Genomic DNA, 15640 nt, shown 5'->3' with positions numbered 1-15640 from the left:
AGTTAAATAACCTGATTTCAACCCAAGTAAAGGATGTGAACAGACACTTCTTCGAAGAAGATACAGGCGTACCTCGTTTTATTGCACTTTGCTTTATTGCACTTTGCAGACACTGTGTTTTTTACAAATTGAAGGCTTGTGGCAACCCTGCATTGTCAGATGATGATTAGCAATAAAGTACTTTTTAATTAAGGAATGTATATTGTTTTTTTACACATAATGCTATTGCACACTTAATAGATTACAGTGTAGTGTAAACATAACTTTTATACGCACTGGAAACCAAAGAATTCGTGACTCACTGTATTGCAATATTTGCTTTACTGCAGTGGTCTGGAACCAAACCCGCAGTATCTCCCAAGGCGTGCCTGCACACAAATGGCCAATAAGCGCACTGAAAAGATGCTCAACGTTAGTCATTAGGGGAATCCAACTCAAGACCACACTGAGATACCACCGCACATCCATGTGAATAGGTATTATTGAAAAAAACAGAGAGGGCTTCCCTGGTGGCGCAGTGGTTGAGAGTCCGCCTGCCAATGCAGGGCACACGGGTTCGTGGCCCAGTCCGGGAAAATCCCACATGCTGTGGAGCGGCTGGGCCCGTGAGCCATGGCCGCTAAGCCTGCGCGTCTGGAGCCTGTGCTCCGCAGCGGGAGAGGCCACAACAGTGAGAGGCCCGCGTACCGCAAAAAAAAAAAAAAAAAAAAAAAAAAAGGAACTTCTGACACATGCTACAACATGGATGAACTTTAAAGACATAATGCTACATGAGAAAAAGGATACAAAAGTACAAATATTGTATGATTCCTCTTACACGAGTGGTCAAATTCACAGAAACAGAAAGCTAGAAGAGGGAGAGGGGAGCGAGGTGCCGTCGGCTATTGGGCAGAGAGTTTCATTCAGGGGAAGGAAAGGACAAAGTCCTGAGGACGGATGGGGTGATGGCTGCACGACGACGTACACACTTAATGCCACAGAACCAGACACCAAAATGATTAAAATGGTTAATTTTGTTATGTATATTTTACCACACAAACACAGTGAGATACCATTTCATACCCATTAGGATGGCTAGAATCAAAAAGTCAGATAATAACAAGATTTGATGAAGATGTGGAGAAACTGGAACCCTCATACATAGCTGGTGGGAATCCAAAGTGGTACAGCTGCCGTGTAAACACTTCCTCAAAACGCTGAAGCAGAATCACCACATGACTGAGGTGTACAGTTGGCCCTCCATATCCATGGGTTCTGCATCCACAGATTCAACCAACCAGGGATTGAAAATATTTGGGGAAAAAAAAATTCCAGAGAGTTCCAAAAAGCAAAACTTGAATTTGCTGCACACAGGCAACTACTTACATAGCATTTCTATCGTATTAGGTATTATAAGTAACCCAGAGATGATTGATAGTGAACAGGAGGATGTGCATAGGTTATATGCAAACACTATGCCATCTTCTGTTTGTTTGTTTTTTTTCCTGGCCACACCACGCACCATGTGGGATCTTAGTTCCCTGACCAGGGATTAAACCCGCACCTCCTGCATCGGCAGTGTGGAGTCTTAACCACTGGACCACCAGGCAAGTCCCCACTATGCCATTTTATATAAGGAACTTTAGCATCCTCGGACTATGGTATCCACGGGGGGTCCTGGAACCAATCTCACATGGATACTGAGGGACGACTACATTCTCAAGAGACATAGAAACACATGTCCATACAAAAAACTGGAACATGAATGTTCACAGCAGGATAACTCATAATGGCCACAAAGTGAAAACAGTGCAAATGTACATCAACTGATGAATGGATAAAAAAAATGAGGTCTATCCACACAATGGATTATTGAACTATAAAAATTTTTAAGAATGAAGTACTGATACTACCACATAGATGAACCTTGCAAATACTACACTAAATGAAAGCAGCAAGTCACATATGACCACATACATAGTGTATGATTCTATTTAAATGAAATGTCCAGGATAGGCAGATCCATACAGACAGGAAGTAGATTTACGGTTGCCAAGGTCTAAGAAGAAGAATAGGGAGTGACTACTCCTGGGCATGGAGTTTCTTTCTGGGGTGATTAAAATGTTCTGGAATAGAAAATGGTGATGGCTGTACAATTTTGTGACTATACTAAAAGTGAATTGTACACCTTAAAAGGGTGAATTTTATGGCAAGTGAATTACATCTCAATTTTTTAAAATTATTTCTTTTAGATCAGTAGTTAAAACATTTTTATCAAGTCATAATAAAAGGGGTATTCTGGTAATGATTACTTTTCACCCTACAAAATGTACAATATTTTCTTTTATTAACAAAAATTAGACTAGAAATATTAGATGCCAAGTTAAAAATACGTGAGAAGTTGTATGTTTTCAAAATTCCCTTAAAACTTATTCTGGCAAAAAATGTCTGACTACTGCTGTTCTAGATGTGGGCGCACATGGCACATTCTGTATCATTTCTGGCCTCTAGAGTGGCCAGTGACACACTGACAGAAGCTGTCCCGTCTGGACAACTCACCCCTGGTCAGCAGGTATCAGTCCTGTCTTCCTAACACTCCAAGGAACACAGGTGAAGCTCTCCTGAAGCATCCTCTGCCTCAGTGTGTTTAAGAAAAGGAAAAATTATCCCTCTGCTCCTTCCTAAATTAAAGCCCCTTACCGAATGACTGCTGGAGGTATGAAGTGAGAAATATATTTTATATTCCTCTTGTTATAAAGGTCTACAACAGGTGTCCTAATGTGGCTGGCTTGTTGACAAATGCTACTAGGAGAGCTCCACTTTGACAACACTTAACAGAGTTCTTAGTTCCAACGTACCTAGAAGTGAGAAAAATTAATTCAAATTACCAAATACTCCCCAGAACATTGTATTCATGTGCAGACAACCTCGCTTTTGTATTTGAAGGCATTTGTATATGTTTATTAGTAACTAGCCTAAACGCTGTTGCCTGAACCACTTTAAAGATTTTAGGATAAAGATTTAAAATACTAACCAAAGGTTTCATAGGGTTCTTCATCTTTCTCATTTTCACCCAGCCTGCCAATGCTTGAGATCCCAGAATTATCAGGAAAATCAAATACATCGGTAGGCTTGTGCTTTTGGCCAGCTTCCTAAAAGTGAATAAAGTTCAAAGTCATTGAATTGGCCCTCCCAAAATGAACATTACAAAGCTGATTTACGTGGCAAGGATCCTCCCGCTATCACCGCTGCCTAAGAAGTGAGCCTTCACACTCTTGGGGGGCAGAGGCTCTTCTGATCATCTGAGGCAGGGGTTGGGAAGCTTTTCTATGAAGGAACAGGGGGTAAACACAGCTGACCACTGAACAACGCAGGGCTCAGCGGCGCCCACCCTCTGCGCAGCCGAAAACCCCCGTGTGACTTTGCAGTCGGCCCTCCCGATCCGGGGTTCCACATCTGCGGTTTCAACTGCAGATAGTGTAGAACCTACTACTGAAAATAATCTGGGTAGAAGTGGACCCTCCCAGTTCAAGGGTCACCTGTATATTAGACTTTGCGGGCCTTGGGGACTGGTGCCACTACACAGCGCAGCCGTCGCAGTGTGAAAGCAGACAGTGGCAACGCAGAAAGAAGCGGCACGGCTGGGCTGCAATCCAGCTTTGTGTGGATACTGAAATTTGACTTTCATATTTTCACATGGCATGAGACACTCTTGACTTTGCTTCAGTCATTTAAAAATATAAAAACCACCCTTAGCTCGCAGGGCTTTACAAAACCAGCAGGCAGGCTAGATCCGGCCCACAGGCCACAGCCTGCCAACTCCTGAGCCCGTGTGGGCCTCGCCCCAGACACATGCCCATGAAAGTTCCTAAACACAGAGGTTAAAAACTCCTGATTGCAGGAGAGAGACGAGGGCTTACAGGGCAATATACCAATAAGCCCCAGAAAGACTGCCCCTCAAATCCCAATGAAAGATAACATACAGAAAATGGAGAAACATCCACAGTAGCTCTGGAAAATGTGGAGGGCTGCGATTAACAGACAGGTAAATATGAGAAATCCTGGAAGATATGCAGGAGATGGAATAAAACTGAGAGACAAAACAGACACTCACAGAAATCCTGGAAGATATACAGGAGATGGAATAAAACTGAGAGACAAAACAGACACTACCACTCACAGACCCTCAGGGAAAAATGTTTCACGGAGTGTGTGTGGGTAGAACGAAGGCCAAAGAGGAGCTGACACTCTCCATCCTCCCCAAGCAGATGGGCCCGTGTAAGGCAGCTGCCTTCCCGAGGAGGGAAGAGGACCGGAAAGCTGAAGAAACCCTTCCAGAGAGGAAAAGGGCCCCCTCCAAACGGGGAGGGGGTTAGGGGAGCAGAGGGGAGAGACCGTGCAAAAGAGAAAACCAGGGGAAGGGCACAGAGCAGGGAGAGCTCCCGACGCCCGGGCACCCCCAAGCAGGCACTATCAGAGGTCGTTCATGTGAATTTCCAAGGCCAGTTGGACAAGCCGCTGGAAAATACTCTAAAGTGAGCTAGCCAGAGGGTTAAACAAATGCACCTGCCTTCCACAGACATTTACTCTAAGACTCCACCCTGAAGTAAAAATACCATGCGAATGTGAAACTAAATGGAATATTATGAAATCAAACTGTGGAAAACTGTAACAACATGGAGAAATGGCTACAAGTGACAAAAGCAAAACACAGAACATCGTACAATTGTTCAACGATGTCAAAATGTCGAAATTATCCAAATGAAAATGAAACCAGCCTAGGCCCAGAAAAAGATTCAAAACGTTAGCAATGGCCATTTTCTCCATTATACTGGAAAGAGTAGGAGGAAAAGGAATATGCTTTTTCACAAGAAAACACTGAGCTTACCAAGTCTACGAAACTGAGTCTCCTATAAAACGTTATTTTGTATTGTCAATTAGGAGAAAAATTATATTAAAATATAAAAAAGATAACTTACATCTTTCGTGGAATGTGTTCTTCCTACAGTGTTCTTTGAATATCTCGTACTAGGAAACAGCAAAAACACACACAAGAGTTAGGAAATACTTAAAAATAACTTGGGGAAACACCAGAATTACACCTCATCCAAGCATTTTCTTTCCAAACTACATTCCTTGTTAGCTGCACTAACAATGTGCACATGATGAATTCAGGTAATGGCAAAATCCTTTTAGAAAGTAGAACCCATATCTCACACACTGAGTTAAATTTTTTATAGGGCAACTCATAACACCTACGTATAAATAGCATAGCTCTGCCCTCAGGGACACAGAAAACTAACGCTGTCGTCATCCTTGTCCCTCAAGTCGCAATCAACAGCAATGGCTGGCGTTCTGCAGCAACGAGCAAGAGAGCTATCTCTCTTTCTCAGGCACTGGACCCCCGTTCCATCCGTGCCTGGCTCTCTTACACATATTTTCTCCTTTAGCTCTGAAACAGTCCTCAAGGTAGAAGTGAATCCCACGTTCCAGATGTGTATTTGCCCAAAGGCACACGCGGCCAGGAAGGAGGGAAGCCTGCGTTAGCATCTGCATCAGTTCAAACCCAGAGCTGCCCTCTTTCCGCCCTTCAGGCTCCCTCCAGTGGGCATTAGGATAAAAGGATAAAGTTGCGTACCTTCAACGGAGCTTAAAGTAAACAAGATGTGACAATAGTGACCAGAAGAAAAAGTGGAAATATGTAAGGCAGGAAATAATCCCGCCAGGAACTATGCTTTGAGTATCCTCTGTGGTCCAGGCATGGTGCCAGGGCTGGGGGGATGCCCTACACCACCACGCACAGGCCCTGACTTTCAAAAGTGCCCTGCAGGCACCCGTTAGCGGAGAGCAAAGTCCGTTTAGTGTCTGAACGAGTATTTCTTTGTGGAACAAGTATTTATTTGATATAATTCCAAACTTAGAGAAAAACTTAGAATACTCTAAGAAACTTCTGTATACCCTTTACCTGCTTCACCAACTGTTTACATTTTGTCTCACCTGCTTCCTGTGTGTCTGTGTATGGTAAACTGGGGACACTACAGTGTGTCTTTCCTAAGAGGGTGTTACCTTGTGTAGTCACAGTACAACTTCCGAATCAGGAAATTTAACACTGACGTCATTATCTAATCTACAGTCCATATCCAAGTTTCATCAACTGCCCCATCATGTCCTTTAAGGTTTTCCCCCAGCATTTAAAAAAAATACATACAAGAGAATATAAAACATAAGATTTCTTAAACCTTCGGTTTTATTATGTGTGTGCGTACATGCACGTTTGTGTACCCATTGTGATGTAAAACATCATTACTGTGAATTACAGTAAAAAAAAAAAAAAAGTTGGAAAACTGTTAGAGCAGTGGTTCTCAATCCTCAGGTATAGAATCACCTGGAGGGCTGGTAAAAACAAGACTGCTTGGCCCCAACTCCAGAGCTGCTGATTCAGGAAACCTGGGGTGGCCACTGGGAGTCTGCATGTCCAACAAGTTCCCGGTGGAACCACATTTGAAAACCACTGCTCTATTTGATTCTCAGACCCAAAAAAGAAGGTAGAGCAGATACTAGTTTTACTGCCTTTACGATTCTGGGGTGCAGAAAAGTTAAGTGACATCAGTGGTCACACAGCCAAGTGACAGGGCGAGAAACCAGATCATACAACTTCTTAACCCACTCTTTCCACCCTTTCTTGTCTTGTCTGTGCTCAAAAAAGTGGTCAAGTTCCCTCCTCACCTTAGGCTAGGAGCAAGGTGAGGCTCCCAAAAGATGGAAACCTCGGTGATAACATACGTAAAATATTTTGATGTATGCGCATTAGTGCGTTTTAGGGGGAGGGATAAACAGATTTCAGGAGTCTCAAAGGCAAAAATGTTAATATGTACGTGTATACGTGTGTGGGGGGCGGAGGGAGGGAGGGAGAGAGAAAGAGAAAAAACCCCACTGGCCTATCAGATAAAGTTTCACTCTTGTCTGCTAAGTTTCAGGCCCCTTATTCTTTCCCAACCCTCCTCCCCACTGGCCACGGGAGCCTAGTCTCGTTTACTTAACTGCCCTGCTTCGTCCTGCTCCAGCCTGGCCCCTACGCTGTTTGGCTGCCTGCACCCTCACCCGCATCTACAAATGCACCTTCTCCAGACCGCCTTCCCACGGCCCAGGTGGAACTCCTAAGGCCTTGAGTACCAGCCGGAGCGCGAAGCACGCCGAGGCCCCTCCAGCCAGGACAACACAGGGCCTTGGATGCACTCCAGACGCCGCCAGCGAGACACGTGCCCATGAGTCCATGAAGAATAACATTTTAGAGAGCAGTTTTGTAACCTATTTTAAAATGCAAGCCCTTTTTGATTAAAAAAAAAAAATGCTTGACTCATCCCGGCTGGAGGCCCTCTTTAAGAAAAACAAGCGGCAGCTGGGGCCCCCGCGGCGGGAGATTTAGTTCAGCTTTACAGTCTGTGGTTTGTGTTACAAAAACAAGCAGGGTCTTGAAAATAAGAATATTGACTACCAGCCAGAGTGTAAGCGTCACTAGAACGTAATGTCTGGCAAGTAGTAGGCACTCATTATTTGTTAGTTTCAAAATATTTGGAGTCTACTTTAGGCTACACTCACCCACACAAAGTAATGCTGACACTAGTCAACGTTCTCTCCTCCCCGCCGGCCACGGTTTTAAACTGACTCCTTTAAACCTCACCGTAATCCTTCCAAGGTGGGAATATTATTATTCCCATTTTACCGACGGGGAAACCAAGGCCCTGAGAGGTTAGTCACTAGGACAAGTTGCACAGTGGCAGAGCCAGGGAGCACGAACAGCTCCGAGAGGCCTAACCCCCAGCCCGGCGCCCCGAGACGCCACAGCACTTACCCCGAGCGCCGCACTTGCCGCAGCGAGGCCATCTCAGCCTACCGCTCACTGCGCCGGCGCAGCTCCGAAGTTCCCGCCAAACCCCGCGCTGCTTCCAGCGGCCAATCCGGGCCGAGCACGCGGGCACGCCCCCTCCCGAGCTTGCTTCCTACAGGGCCAGGGCTCCTCCCCGTCCTAGAGCGCGAGAGAAAACTCGGCCTGGCACAGCGCGAAAGCGGAGCTGGAGTTTACGCCTTACAAGCAGTTCCTGACGGGTCCACGAGACGCCAAAGGTTTCCCGGGTTTTCCCTCACCCCACGTCCGCCGCGCACGTTTTCCGCGCTCCTGAGCCGCCAGGGCCCGCCCCAGGGGGCGAGGAAGGGGAGGAGCGAGTGCCGGAAAGTCGGAGGGCGCTCTCCCGCGAGGGGCGGATCCAAACCCAGGGCGGGGCGCGCTGGGTGCTTAGGCGCCTGCGCAGTTGTCTAGTGTAATGCATTGGAAATAGGCTTTGACTTTTACCCTGCTGCTGCCCTTAAGCAGTGGTGTGAGCTTGGCTTATTATTTCTACCCCAGTTTCTTCATTCGTAAATGGGGAGGGCCCCTTTTAATATTCTCTGATTCTTTGCTTTGTGTTTAAAAATGTACCATCCTGCAAAAGAATGATGTTGGACCTTTATCACACCATAAATAAAAATGAACTTAAGATGGATCAAAGACCTAATTGTAAGAGCTAAAACTCTTAGAAGAAAACATAGGGCAAAAGCTTCACGACATTGGACTTGGCAATGATTTCTTGGATATGACAGCCAAAAGCACAGTTTGGGATGATGAAAAAGTTCTAGGTGGTTAATGGTGGATGGTTGCACAGCAGTGTGAATTACATAAGTAACTACACTAAGTTGTACAGTTAAAAATGGTTAAAATGCTGAACTTTATGTCATGTACAGTTACCACAATAAAAATCATTATATTTCATGCGTACTAAAGAATATAACATATATAACGTAAAGATAAAAAGGAGCACCTATGAGCTCACCACTGGGTTAGGAAAGTAATAATGGTCATTCCTTCCACGGATAACCACTCTTCTGATTTTGTGTTTCTCATTCCCATGTTTTTCTACCTTGATATATCCCTAAATGATGTATTAATTATTGTATGTTTTGTTTTGTTTTGTTTTTTTGCGGTACATGGGCCTCTCACTGTTGTGGCCTCTCCCGTGGCAGAGCACAGGCTCCGGACGCCCAGGCTCAGCGGCCATGGCTCACAGGCCCAGCCGCCCCGCGGCATGTGGGATCTTCCCGCACCAGGGCACGAACCCGTGTCCCCTGCATCGGCAGGCGGACTCTCAACCACTGCGCCACCAGGGAAGCCTTATTGTATGTTTTTAAACTTTATATAAATGATATTTGGTAAGTATTTTGGAAGTGCTGTTTCTTCCTCATGATTTTTAGGTTTTATCCACATTGATGCATGTAGCTGTCATTTATTCATTTTCACTGTCTTTGGAAGGCATTAAGTAAATACACCACATTTTATTAATCCATTCTCCCGTGTATGGAAACATCAGTTGTTTTCAGTCATTTTGCTGTTTGTTACCAGCAATGCCATGCTAAACATTCCTGTAAGTGTCTTGCAGGGCACATATCTAAGAGACAAGGATAGACTTAGTAGTACTGTTCCTGCCTCATGGGATAAAGACATTTTCCGCTTTATATGAGAATGCCAAGTTCTACGCACCGTTTTACAGACGGTACAATTTACAGCCCCATCAGCAGTGTATAAAAGCCCTATTGGCTCCACATACTTGTCAATACTTAGAATTTTCAAGACTTAAATATTTTTCCCTGACTAGCAAGTTGAAATGGTATCCTATTGTGTTTTTGATTTGCATTTCCCTTAAGTTGATCATCTCTTCCTTGTTTATAGGTCCTTCCTGATTCCTCTTCAGTGAAATACCTGTTCACCCCATCCAGGAATCATTTGGGCAATTGCCACGGAAGAGTAAATCACCTGTGAGGATTTGAAGGTAGTTCCCCTCTGATGCATAGAAATAGGGTTCCTGGAATCACTGAAAGTTGTCACTGGTAAGAGTGTGGAAATATAGCTCCATTTCCCAGGAAAGGGGTTACAGTCAAACCTTTTGTGCTTGTACTTCTTGTCTTTCTGTTAAGACAAGAAGAGGTTCAGCACCCTGGATGGAAGTAAAATCTCAGCCCAAGTAGGTTTAAATGATAAAGGAATTTATGAGCTCGTGTCCCTGAAAAGTCCAGCGGTAGGATGGCTGTCAATTGGATCTAGAGGCTGGAGAAGCCATCAGGGCTCTGAATCCATTTCCCTGCTCCTCTTGGGCCTCAGCTTTTTCCTCAGCCTGGGTCCTGCCATCATCATCCCCATCCCCATCATCATTGCCTGGACTTACTGAGCATTTACCGTGATCCAGGCATCGTTCCAAGTGTTTAGTATAATGAAGCCATTTAACCCTCTCAATAACCCTCTGTGGTAGGCGCCAGAATCCCACTGCGCATATGGGGAAACTAAGGAGCAGCCCCACAGGAGGTAAGTGACTGCGGCTACACAAGATCTGAGGATTCTGGCCCAGAGCCTGCACCTGGCGCTCTTCCAAGTCTCCCGTCGGCATTCCACCCTTCAGAGAAAGAGAGCAGCTATGTCCCAGCACTCCTTCTCCAGAAAAAGGCCTGAGATTTACTCTAACTGGAAGCTTTCGTGACATGCCTACCTGTATTAGTCAGGGTCCCAGAGAGCTAGAACTAATAGGACGTGCCACTGGGGTTGTGAAGAAGTAGGGACAGTGCTCAGGACAGGGCGGATGGGGGCAGAAAACACAGGAGTGGAGCCAGCGGGTCTGGAGCCTCGGGGGAACCCGGAGCGGCGTGGGGAAGCTCAGAGGGACTGCAGGACCTACGAGGCGGGTCGTTAAGTTATGGAATATACTTTCATGTTTGGGAAATGAAAAAAAAAAAAGCTACTGCTTTTATAATACAAATACAGAAAATAAAGAACTACAAGACATCCTGGATCCTTGGGGTAAACTGAATGGTTAGGTATGGACACTTCCCTGCGGAAATATATCTTCCCTGTGGAGTAGGTTGATCTATATATTAGTTCTATATTTTGGAATTATTAGCTTGATGTTTAATGAAAATATAAATGAGAATATTATTATTTATCTTATAGGATTACCATGAAGATAAGAGATAAAGAATCTGGGGCTTCCCTGGTGGCACAGTGGTTGAGAGTCCGCCTGCCGATGCAGGGGACACGGGTTCGTGCCCCTGTCCAAGAAGATGCCACATGCCGCGGAGCGGCTGGGCCCGTGAGCCATGTCCAGTGGGCCTGCGCGTCTGGAGCCTGTGCTCCGCAACGGGAGAGGCCACAACAGTGAGAGGCCCGCGTACCGCAAAAAAAAAAAAAAAAGAGAGATAAAGAATCTGGAGGTTCCTAGACAGATAGAAGGGCTTATCATTTCTTTCTGTGCCTCTTTGCTTTTTTTTCTAGCGAGCTCCTTCTGTTACATGTTCTGTTCAGCGCTGTGTCCACTAGGGGGCAGAGGAAGAATGGGCTGGAGATTGGAAAACGTAACCAGAGACCAGAGATACTTACCCATGTTCAGACATTGTCAATAATGTTTACCGTCAGTTCAAAGTGGGTTCAAGATTAATAGGACTAGCCATCTTAACTGCCTTTGCTCAACTCATTTTCCCCTTCATGTGCAGAATCCTCTTCCATAATTTATCAAATCCATTCCTGTAAGTTTCCCTTAAGGCAAAGAGTGTAATTTTCTATCGTGGGAAAGAAAATCATTTATTTCTTCAATTTTCCGACTTTCTTTTGTAACTTCTTACAGCACCTGCGAATTACTGGGTACACAGTTATAACCCAGTAAACTTGGCAGTTCTCATTGGGAAGAAACTAAAGTCATTATCTGTTTCAAACAGACCAACGGCTTGACATCTACAGCTACAACACTGCAAAACAAACTTGAAACATCCCAGGAGGGTGAGCCGGGGGGGGGGCGGCCAGGAGGAAAGAGACCTTCCCTTGGATGCCCCCCTTTAAGAAAAAGGGGAAATAAAAATTCAGAAAGGAAGTACTATTCGGTGTCCTTTAAGTTGGAGGGCAGAAAGATTTTTCCATCGGAGCAAACTGCAATGACATTAGCTCCCTCCCCAGGTCATGTGCCTTCCAACACTGCCCTGGCTCTGATACCCGGCTACTAAACTTGTTTGCTCTGTAACTAATGTTCTACTTTTTCCAGACCTAATTGGCACTTCTCCTACCCAAGTTGAGATCACATGGCTAAGTAGGTCGGATCACTACATCCTGACGATGCTGTGTCTCATGTTTCAGATTCTGTTCCCAGCTCCTTGCAGGACTCAGAGGGTCTGGTGCAGGAACCCTGGCAGGAACATTCTAGCAAAATCCAGGATTTCACTAGCCAAAAAAACCCAACTTCCAATCTGTGAAGGGAATAACTTTATACCTTGTACAAGGATCAAAGGAGCACATAAGCGGAGAAAGAGAAAAGAAAATGGAAGAACACCTCAAAGAAAAAGATTTTCTTAAGGAAAAAAGGGACATAAAATTTCTACAGTAGAAACTTGTCTCCATGATTCACTTTCAAGCTCTAGTCAAAAAAGAACTTTCTGGAAAAAGTTTTCATCCTTGTGATGACCTTGCTCACTCGGACATGACTTTCGGGTGGCCTGAGGACACACACAGTTGTGAGGCTGACCTTGTTCAGAACGTTCCCGGCAAGCAGGGTCCTTTCCTCAGGGATCCTTTCTGCTCAGCGAGCAGGGAGGAGGGGGCAGTGGAAGAGCCAGGGACACTTCAGACAAGCTCAGGTCAGACAGGCTTCCCTCTAACCCCAGGTGACACAAAAATCTTCTTCCTAGAGCCTTCTGTAGGAGGAAACGGCTCCCCCTGCCCTCTGGCTGCCACCCTGTACCTCATGATCTAGCTCACTCACCCCGTTGACCTTGTGCCCTGGCATAAAAAGATCGTTATCACCCTACCCCTCCACCTCACACCACTGCCAGCCACAAACATGCTCGACAACTTGTTTCATGGGCTTGGAGAATCGGAGAAGGCTTCCTAGAGGAAGTGACACCTATAATCTCACTGAAATAAAGGACAGGAGCCAGCCATGGTGGGGAGTAAGAGAGTGCTCGAGGCAGGGTACATGTGCAAAGGCCCAGGGGCGAGTGAGAGCATCATGCATTCTGGGAGCTAGAATGAGCCCCATATGGTTGAACGAGTCGGGGAGGTGGCCAGAGATGAGGCAGGGGCCCTCCAGTTCCTTGCCCCCCAAAGTGCAATGCACAGGCCAGCAGCGCTGGCTTCAGCCGGGAGCTTATTAGAAATGCAGAAGTTCAGGCCTGATTCCAGATTTACTCTCCCCCAGGGGATCTGATGCGCAATCACATTTGCCAAGCCTTCCTCTAAGTACATTCAGCAGTTCAGGCTTGAGAGCAATAGGCAACATCGACATGATTAAGCAGGTGAATCACATGATTAAGACACATGACTTAGAGAAATCATTCTTGCTGCAAAGTGGAGGGAAAGTGGGTGAGTTAGTAGAGACCAAAATCGAAGGCAAGGAGGCGGAGTAAGAGGCTGGCGCGGTTGTCCTGGCAGGATAGGCGGCTGCCCTGCTTGGGTGGGAGGACTAAGGGATGCAGGGAACTGGGTGGATCTGATGCACAGCTGGGGACGCAGCAGCAGGGGCAGTGGCCGAGCTGCCTGGGGCTGCCCTGGAGTTTCTCCCAAACGCAGGGCCTGGTGACAGCTCCGCCCAGGCAGGGCCGGGCAGCCGGCAGGAGCCCACGGGGTAGGAGCAGCAGTGTCGTGGGTGCGGGGAAGCAATAGACTCGAAAACAAGAGTCCCTCTGTGTCTGCGCACGTGGCCCGACGCAGCACGTGAGCCAACTGGTTCCGCACCCGTGCCAGGAGTGTCGCAGCTGAGCAGGGACTCCAGCGCCCCTGGGCAGCACTGCTGTCGCGCCCGTGATTCACCCTCCAGCTCAGCAAGCCCCGTGCAAAGCAGGAAGCCTGCTCAGGGTTCTTGGGGGAAAATCCAGCAGCCTTCTTATTTAGCAAGGACGATTTGTGTTAGAGAAATGTGACAGCCCAAACGGTCCCCTCCCTAAAAATCTCAGCAAAAGAAAGTGGCTAAGAACTTACATGCAAAATACATTTGTGGAAAAAAAACCTGCTTCCAGGGAAGAGCAGAATCTCTCTGTACCGGAAGAATGGTGCCAAGAAGCAGAATTCACCCAGCAAGACTGCCACCATTCGAGCAAATCAACAGCAAAGGAGTTAAAAGTCAAAAGGAAAATTCTAGATTTCTTTTTACGCCAAATGTATGGATAATAAGGAAGGTGGGTCAGTCTTCCAATTCCTCTTGCTGGGTGAAGGGGTGAGATCAAGATGAACACAGGTCTGAGCACCCACTGTGGGATACAGGAGTGAAAGGCGGCTGGGCAAGGGGGTGGGTGGAGGCGGGCTCGCTCTGCTCAGAGAGGACACAGAAGCTCATCCTCAGTGCTGTGAGCCACAGGAGAGTCCCCTTCAGTCACACGCACAGCCGTGGCCACCGTCCGAAATAACCGCGGAGGGGGTGGAGGCTGGAGGACGGGAGGGATGCTCGGGGCCTGACTGGCTAACAGATCCATCCCTCACCTGTCACGGTGCTGCCAGAGCCTTCTGCCCTCTGTCCACCTGCTCTGCCCAGCAGTTGGGGACAGACGGGCAGCTTCTCTTCTGCTGCCGTGAAAAGCAACTATCACTGGGAATATGGATGAAACACAAAAAGGAAGGTCCAGAGTCCCTGGCATTCACCCTGCCCCTCCTCATAGCCGGACTCAAAGTGCACTGGAGACTGTAACTGCACCCGAGGCGCTAATTAAGAAAACTCATCCAACATGACGACTGGGCCCCTGAGACGCTCAGGGCAGTGGGCATCACGCCATGCAGGGGGAGGGTCAGGAGGGAGGTGGCCCAGACACAGAGGCCCTGGAGTCAGAAAATCCAGTTCAGCCACTTACTAGGACAAGTCAGCCATCTCTCCAAGCCTCAGTTTTCTCACGCATAACAAGGAGGTGATACTTCAATGAAAAAAAAAAAAAAAGAAGAGGAAATATTCAGATACGAGCTCCCTAATTGTTCTGCGTCAATCACCTTGGATCTACCTGTATCTACCCCCGCATTCCCTAGCCCCCTTCCTGTCGCAATGCAAGAATCATCCTATTGAAATATCCCACCGATCTCTGCACTTGACTGTGGGCTCTAACCCCTCCCGCTCTCGGGACAGCCTTGTTCTCCCCTAGTTTCTGCATCATCATTTTCTGTGATGATAGGTCATCATCATCACATCACATCATTACGCTCTGTATCTCTCATCTTCAAAACCACCACCACCAGCAAAGAAGAGCCAACCTCTCCACCTCCCCTTCTTCTCCAGTTACCATCCATCCACTCATCTGACTTCCTTCACGGCAAAACTTCAAGGCAGAGCTGTCCATCCTTCTTCCTGGCTCCCTAGGAGTTCAGGCCTCAGCCCACTCCAGCAGGCTGCTGGCTTCCCCACTCCGCTGGACACTCATTGCCAAGGTGGACGCCATTCCCTGCTACAGCAGCACACCACATAACTGGCCCGCCCCTCCCTCCCTTTCTGAAACACTTCTCCCTCTGGGCTTCAGGGATGCCACGCGCTTGGTTCCTGCCTTCCTCATGGCAGGTGACTCTCAACCCCCGCTGCTGGCTCCTTCATCAACGCCCCACTGTGGAGGTCGCCAGGGCTCCGTG

At 47.0% G+C, this 15640-nt stretch overlaps 1 protein-coding gene across 2 annotated transcripts in view; it reads right to left on the bottom strand.

Moving 5' to 3' along the window:
- CENPU (centromere protein U) overlaps positions 1–7889 on the bottom strand; it is a 32663-nt gene extending 24774 nt beyond the window's left edge. For both annotated transcript variants that reach the window (XM_060136694.1, XM_060136695.1), the window contains exons 1-3: positions 7832–7889; positions 4959–5007; positions 3014–3131 (exon numbers count right to left, since the gene is read on the bottom strand). In XM_060136694.1, the coding sequence (XP_059992677.1) occupies positions 3014–3131; positions 4959–5007; positions 7832–7863 (199 nt within the window). In that variant the 5' untranslated portion in view covers positions 7864–7889. The remainder of the gene's footprint in view (positions 1–3013; positions 3132–4958; positions 5008–7831) is intronic.
- Between the last annotated feature and the right edge of the window lie 7751 nt (positions 7890–15640).

This window comes from Lagenorhynchus albirostris, chromosome 21, assembly GCF_949774975.1.
Source record: "Lagenorhynchus albirostris chromosome 21, mLagAlb1.1, whole genome shotgun sequence".
NCBI lineage: Eukaryota > Metazoa > Chordata > Mammalia > Artiodactyla > Delphinidae > Lagenorhynchus > Lagenorhynchus albirostris.
This window is presented reverse-complemented; position numbering and strand designations above follow the sequence as displayed.